The sequence below is a fragment of the Cetorhinus maximus genome, chromosome 20 (assembly GCF_964194155.1).
Source record: "Cetorhinus maximus chromosome 20, sCetMax3.hap1.1, whole genome shotgun sequence".
In the NCBI taxonomy this organism is placed as follows: Eukaryota; Metazoa; Chordata; class Chondrichthyes; order Lamniformes; family Cetorhinidae; genus Cetorhinus; species Cetorhinus maximus.
In genome coordinates this window covers 90,296,399-90,304,423 of record NC_135898.1, presented here as the reverse complement: position 1 = coordinate 90,304,423, position 8,025 = coordinate 90,296,399, and the positions used below count along the sequence as shown (strand labels likewise).

General features: G+C 45.8%; 1 protein-coding gene across 1 annotated transcript in view; it reads right to left on the bottom strand.

Moving 5' to 3' along the window:
* Positions 1-2,965: 2,965 nt before the first annotated feature.
* sema4gb (sema domain, immunoglobulin domain (Ig), transmembrane domain (TM) and short cytoplasmic domain, (semaphorin) 4Gb) overlaps positions 2,966-8,025 on the bottom strand; it is a 143,021-nt gene continuing 137,961 nt past the window's right edge. Inside the window, exon 15 of the mRNA XM_078565145.1 lies at positions 2,966-4,559. Within this exon, the coding sequence (XP_078421271.1) occupies positions 3,682-4,559 (878 nt within the window). The 3' untranslated portion in view covers positions 2,966-3,681. The remainder of the gene's footprint in view (positions 4,560-8,025) is intronic.

The following is an 8,025-nucleotide window of genomic DNA, read 5'->3' as shown; positions in this document are numbered from 1 at the left end:
GTGGTGGGATTTGAACCCGTGTTCCCAAACGATTAGGCTGGGCCTCTAGATTACTAGTCCAGTGACATTAACACTACCCCACCATCTACCCCGCCCCCACCGCCCCCCTCCATGACTAAAATAAATTTTACCCAATCACGGCAAAGCAAAAATGCTCCTGTAGTTGTCATGACACCCCACAACCTCGCCTAGACTGAGCAGGTTTCTTGGAAAAAAAAGTGCAGCTTTAAACATTTCAGGAGATTATCTATCCTAAAATGGAATGGAAGGAGAGTCATGTGGAGTAGAAGAAATAGAAGCAAGGGTAGGTTAAACAGCCTGGAAAAACTCAGCAGGTCTGGCAGCATTTGCAGAGAGGAACACAGTTAACGCTTCGAGTCCGTATGACTAAGTTTTTACTTAGTTCTGTTGAAGAGTCATATGGACTCGAAACGTAAACTGTGTTCCTCTCCGCAGATGCTGCTAGACCTGCTGAGTTTTTCCAGGTATTTTTATTTTTGTTTTGGATTTCCAGCATCCGCAGTTTTTTGCTTTTATCTTAGGTTAAAAGGCCTTCAAGTTTACTCTGCTGTTTAATAAGATCATGGCTAATCTTTGACCTTAATTCCACTTTCTCACCCAATTACCATATCCCTTGATTACCCCTGAGTTCAACAGTCTATCAATCTCAGTATTGAATATGCTCAACAACAGAACACCCAGAGCCCTCTGATTTGCAGAGATTCGCAACTCTCTGAGATCCTTATCTCAACTGCAAAAGGCAGACCCCTTGTCCTGAGACTATGTCCCCCAGTTCTGGATTCTACAGCCAGCAGCCTTTAAGTATCTCCCATGTCAAAACGTCTCTGAATCTTATACTTTCCATTCGTCTAAACACCAGAGAGTATAGGCCCAATTTACTCAGCCCCTCATTATAGGCAACCCTCTTATCCCATGAATCAATCTAGTGAACCTTCATCACACTACCTCCAAGTCAAGTATATCCTTCCTTAGGTAAGGAGACCAAAACAGTACACAGTACACCAGATGTAGACTCACCATAGCCCTACAAAGCTGCAGCAGAACCTCCTTACTTACTCCAACCCCTTGCAATAAAGGCCAACATACAAATGCCTTCCTAATAGCTTGCTGTGTCTGCAGGCTGACATTTTTGTGTTTCATGTACAAAGTTTCTTACTATTTAAAAACTGTTGTTTTTTCTATTCATCCTACCAAAGTAAATAACCTCACATTCCCCCCCCCCAGTACTCCATCGGTGGGTTGAATGGTCAGTTTCTGTGCTGTATAATTCTAGGCTCAACAACATAGAGACCACTCTCCAGAAAATTCAACTTAGCTGGACAGGCTACTCTCCCACAAGGATGACTACAAAATCCCCAAACAGATCTTCTACTGGGAACTGTCTCAGAATAAACAACATCGGGGTGGTCAGTGCAAATTATATAAGGACGTCTTAAAAAAGAGCCTTACAAACACTGCAGCTGACTAGTCCACATGTAGGGCAAGCACTGAAATTCGGTTCAGCTTGCTGTGTGGACCATCTATGGCCAAATGCACAACACCTAACGTGCCCAGGGGAAGGCCAGATGTGGCGCAGTTGCAGAAGTGCCCCCAAGTACCAACAATGAAAATTACGAGCTGCCAGTTCTGTGGATGTCCATGCCAATTCTGCATCGGACTCTTCAGTCCTGAGATGACCCCACAGTTGACGATGAGGTCACTTACAGTTTGGACATACTTGAACAAAGATGAGCCGAGTGCTAACAATTCTGTGTAATTCTGCTTCTCCAGAGCTAACTTGGCAGAGAGACTGCTTATAGCAACCTGCAACTCCATTCGCAGCTGATCTATAAGATGGCCGGGCCTTCACCACTCTCAGAATCAACTTCATGCATTCCCCACTCACCCTTTGCCTCCCTTTGTTGCTGGGTTAGGATCAAGCGGCCGCCAGGGTAAGCTGTTAATTCAATACATCTCAGGATTTGTGGGCCAGCCTCAGACCACAACCAGCCTGGATTGTCATAAGGACTCAACTGATTCACTACTGACCTTCAAGGAGGGAGTCCTGCCACTACCCACCCTACTTCCTCTGAATTATGTGTGACTGCAGACGCACACTAAGTGGTTGGCTTTTAAATGTCCTCAGGGCAACCAGAGATGAGTAATACTTTTTTAAAAATTCATTCACAGAATGGGGGCTTCGCTGGCTGGGCCAGCATTTTTTTGCCCATCCCTAATTGCCCTTGAGAAAGTGGTGGTGAGCTGCCTTGCCAGTGAAACCTATACCCCAAAAACAAACGTTCGAATAATGCTCCCCATCAGACAGTCCAAACCAAGCCCCGTCCCCCTGCCCACCCTAAACACCCCGGCAAAGCAACCCCACCCCTCACCTAAGCCCGGGCATCAGCTTCCACGCCACCCACCCCCGGCCCCTACTCATGCCCCCTTCCCTGCAATGCCACCCGTACCTGGCCCTGCCAGCCAATAGGCCTCGCCAGCCAATAGGCCTCACCAGCCAATAGGCCTCACTAGCCAATAGACCTCGCCAGCCAATAGGCCTCACTAGCCAATAGGCCTCGCCAGCCAATAGGCCTCACTAGCCAATAGGCCTCACTAGCCAATAGGCCTCGCCAGCCAATAGGCCTCACTAGCCAATAGGCCTCGCCAGCCAATAGGCCTCGCCAGCCAATAGGCCTCACTAGCCAATAGGCCTCACTAGCCAATAGGCCTCACTAGCCTGCTGTTCACGATTTTAAAAAATGCTTAACAATATGCAGACAGGATGCTGAATGATCAATTCAAACTCACCCCTACGTTAAGGGCCAGCACTGCAGCAGCTCTCTTTTAAACAGAACGGGGATCGTTTTAAGAGATTATTTTTCCTCACACAATTCTCTTTTAAAAAAAAAGGACCTCTGGAAATGTCAGCAAAGTTGTTGTCACTAGGTGCGGACACAGTACTCTAGAGCTGGGCAATCCACCTGATGTGACACTTCGACTTCACCACCTGAAGCTCTTGCTATCGCCCCCAGTCACGACCTGTAAGCACCAGCGCCTCAGTGCGTGTCGGTGATATACAGCTCGAATTTAAACCCTTGATTCGGACTACAGGTAATTTGCGCGCGCAATTTTATCAGCATAAATATGCCTGCACATACAAAATGTATTTACCATTTTATTCCACAGTCTGGAAGTATCACTCCACAAAAAAACTCAGATCAATGTTTGACTCACCATTGTGATTGTCCTGCTGGTTTGTAGCAGCCTGCCTTTTAAGAGGAGTTTCTCCCTGGGTTACACAGGAATAGGAAGAGGCCACTCAGAACCTCAAGCCTGTCCTGCTTGGGGGACCTGACACGTTTGGTCGACAAGCATCAAAACTTCACTCGAGTCTCTCATTTTAATTTCTCTCTGTGTGTCTTGTGTAAGCTTCCTGGATTTTGTATAAAATATCTCTTTTGATTGCTATCCAAACAGAGTCAATATATATATATTAAAGCTCAGGGTTTATTTACAGGCGATGAAGGTTCTTTTTATACACAATTTGTTTTGGAATCGTAAAGGGGCCTCAGGTTTTAGACAAAATACTAAAGGAGGCCTTCCTTGGTGGATTTCCCTTGAATATGACTGAGGTAGATAACTTGGAGTTCTCACCGAGAGGTTCCGCCACTTCTCCTCTCCTCACACTGAGCTTTCGTCCGGCTTCTCCACCAGCTGAGCATGTTTCCGCTTCTCCAGCATTTTGCTCAGCTCTTCGGTGAAGGAATGGTAATGGGGCAAGTTGGACTCCATCTCGCTGGCCTGCCGCAGCAGGACGTAGCTGTTGCCGTTCATCTTCCTCAGCACGTGCGGCAAGCCGGGCAGGCCGTTGGGGGTGGTGGCGCTGGCGGGCTCGGGGGTGCAGGAGGACGGGTCGGGGGGGAGCGGGAGGGGAGGCGGCGGCGGAGGGGGAGGCAGCAGCTCGGTGCTCGGCGTCCGGTGGTTGCCCGTCGTCACACCCTCGCCGGGGATTATCTTCAGGAAGCGGTCGTCGCAGTAGTGGCCCGGCTCCGCCTCCTCGCCCTTCCCCGCGCAAGTGCCGGAAACGTTCTGCAGCTCCACCAGCGACGACCTGGGGAGCCGCACGTTGTAGTTGCCCCTTTTGGAGGGCGAGCAGAAGAGGTAGATGGACAAGGTGGACAGGACGAAGGAAACAGCAGCCAGGACGGCAATGATTAAGAGATATATGAATTCCCGGCCCTTGGAGATCTGCCGCTGAGCTGACTTTGGAGGGGAGAAAGGTGAGAGTGCCAAGTTTTCCATTACGGTGATGTTGTACGAGGCTACCGCGTACCTAACTCCGTTTTCTTCGGTAAAGCAGTAGTATTCCCCATCGTCCGTGACCTGCGCATCTTTTATCACCAGAGAACCATCTTTTAGGCTGTAACGTTTCCCATCGTTACCAAGGAGATCACCCTCATTGATTTTCCATCTTGCAACGGCGATGTTGGAGCTGAGAGGGCATTGCAAAAAAATGTCTGTTCCTTTCTGGACTCTTCTACTCTTCACTTCCAAAGGAACTGTGGAGAGAAAAAAAAAAGTGTAATAATTGGAATTATAACTTGGAACAATCCTATTATTATTATTATTATTATTGGAATTATCACTTGGAGCAATCCTATTATTGCTGTGAATGGAAGCAGAACTTTTACAGTGAGAGAAATATCTCTATCCAATCGTTGCAATGAAGCAAGTATTATTGAGCGTCGCCAGGGAAAGACTCCACTTCAGTACATTGTTATGGTGGCACATTGGCCTGTCAGAGTGGAATGTATGTTTAAGACCACCTTTCAGATCAGAGCCAATGAAGTCTGTTTAAAGTGTAATCACTATTATAATGTGGGAAACACGGCAGCCAATTTGCATACCGCTAATAGCAATGCGGTAATCACCAGCTAACCTGTTTTAGTGATGTTCGGTGAGGGATAAATATTGACCAGGGCACCGGGGATAACGCCCCTGCTCTTCTTCCAAAGTGGCTGTGGGATCTGATAGGTTCCGGTTACCTGAGAGGACAGACAGGGACTAGGACATTTTTTTTTTTTCTATTTATCAGCACTTAGCAGTCACGGGTCAGGGTGAGTATATGATAGATGCAAGAGCAAAGCCCCTTCTTTCCCTTCCTGATCATTTAAATCCCAACCTCAAGATGGTGCCCAGGAATGTAGTGGCATGACAATCCCAAAACCCATCAACCATTCTTACGATCAATCTGAACATGGTTTAACATACTATTGCCAATTAATGTAGGATTATGGTAGATTTTTGTTCTTGTAGGTTCAATACCAACAAGGGGCTGCCTTAACTTATGAGATGACAGTGATAAACTTGTAGAATGGGCATAAAATGTGCAAATGAATTTAAACAGAGGTAAGTCTGAGGCATGACATTTTGGTAAGAAAAATAAGGAGGTCACATATTGCTTGAAAATAAGAATCTAAGTGGGGTAGAGGAGCAAAGGGATCCGTGAGTACAAATATTCAGGATAGAAAAACGTGGATTGATTCAGAAGAGTCAGCATGGATTTGTTAAAGGAAAATTGTGTCTAACTAACTTGCTGGAGTTTTGTGAAGAGGTAACAGAGATGGTTGACGAGGGAAAGGCCATTGATGTGGTGTATATGGGACTTCCAAAAGGCATTCGATACAGTGCCACACAACAGAATTGTGAGGAAAGTTACAGGTCATGGAATGAAAGGGGCAGTAGCAACGTGGATACAAAATTGGCTAAGAGATAGGAAACAGAGAGTAATTGTTAATGGGTATTTTTTGGGCTGTAAGAAAGTTTATAGTGGAGGTCCCCAGGGGTCAGTATTGGGACTCTTGCTCTTCCTGATATGTATAAATGATCTAGATCTTGGTGTGCAGGGGATAATTTCAAAGTTTGCGGATGACACAAAACTTGGGAGAATTATAAACTGTGAGGAGGACAGTGCAGAACTTCAAAAGGACATTGACACATTGGTGGAGTGGGCAGATAGGTGGCAGATGAAGTTCAATGTGGAGAAGTGTGAGGTGATGCACGTTGGTACAAAGAACATGGAGAGACAGTATAAAATAAAGGATGTGCAGGAGCAGAGAGACCTGTGTGTATATGTACAGAAGTCATTAAAGGTGGCAGGACAGGTAGAGAGAGCTGTTTCTAAAGCATACAGTATTCTAGGCTTCATTAATAGGGGCATAGAGTACAAGAGCAGGGAGGTTTGCTGAACTTATATAAGACACTGGTAGTCCTCAGCTGGAGTATTGTGTACAGCTCTAGGGGCTACCCTGTAGGAAGGATGTGAACGCATTGGGGAGAGTGCAGAAGAGGTTTACAAGAATGGTTCCAGGGTTGAGACACTTCAGTTATGAGGAAAGATTGGAGAAGTTGAGGCTGTTTTCCTTGGAGAGGTGAAGGCTAAGAGGAGGCTTGATAGAAGTTTCCAAAATCATGAGGGGCCTGGACAGGGTAGATAGGGAGAAACTGTTCCTGCTCATAAGTGGATCGAGAACCAGAGGGCACAGTTTTAAAATGTTTTGCAAAAGAAGCGAATCCAAGGTGAGAAAAAACTTTTTCACACAGCGAGTAGTTAGGGTTTGGAATGCGCTGTCTGGAAGTGTGGTGGAGGCAGGTTCGATTGAGGCATTCAAGAGGGCATTGGATGGTTATTTAAATAGAAACAATGTGCAGGGTTACGGGGAAAAGGGAGGAGATTTGGCACTAAGTTAAAATGCTCAGAGAGCCGGTGCAGACAGGATGGGCTGAATGGCCTCCTTCTGCACTGTAACAATTCTGTGATTCCGTGATATGCACATCATTAAAAACAGTGAGGCATGTTTATTTATAAGGCCATTAAAAAAGCAAACCAAGAACTAAAGTTTACTCTTAGAGGGATAAATTATTTCTTTCTTTATTCTTTCATGGGATGTGGCTGTTGCTGACAAGGCCAGTGTTTCATGCCCATCCCAAATTGCCCTTGAACCAAGTGTCTTGCTGGGCCACTTCAGAGGGCAGTTAAGAGTCAACCACACTACTGTGGGTCTGGAGTCAGATGGGGGGCGGGGGGTAAGGGCAGCAGATTTCTTTCCCTAAAGGACATTAGTAAACCACATGGGTCTTTACAACAATTGCCGATAGTTGTCACGGTCACCATTACTGAGACTAGCTGGATATGGGCGTTGCTTAGAAGGTCAACAATAATTAGCCACCCCTATTTGCCCTGTACACAGTGGGATTGCTAAACCATTTCAAAGGGGGACTTTAAGATTCAACCACATGTGGGACTGGAGCCACACATCAGCCAGACTGGGTAAGGACAGCAGATTTTCATCCCAAAAGATAACTGTGACCTGATCTGGATTTTATGACAATCCGAGAGCGTCATGGTCACTTTTACTAACATTTTAATTTTATTTACAGATTTTTAAGCTGAATTCAAAGTCAACTGTGGATATGAACCCACGTTCTCTGGATTATCAATCCAGTAATATCACCGCTACAATGCTGTGCCCACTAAATTACCTAGCTGTCAGCAAACCATTCCATTTCCTTTCCTTATCTAGACTGTTCCTTTAATGTTCAATTGGATCCTTTCCTTCTTCATCCCTCCCATCACGCAGTTTTCTCAATACAGAGAGAAAAGAGAATGAAAGACTTGCATTTATATAGCACCTTTCACAACCACCAGACGTCTCACAGAACCGTAGAATCACAGAATTGTTACAGCGCAGGAGGTGGCCATTCGGCCCATCATGTCTGCACCGGTTCTCCGAATGAGCAATTCACTGAGTGTTATTCTCCTGCCTTCTCCACATAACCCTGCACATTCTTCCTTTTCAGATAACAGTCTAATTCCCTTCTGAATGCTTTGATTGAACCTGCCTTTACCACACTCTCAGACAGTGCACTCCAGTCCTTACCCACTTGCTGTGTGAAAAAGTTTTTTCTCATATAACTTTTGCTTCCTTTGCCAATTACTTTATAAATGTTCTCTCTCATTCTCGA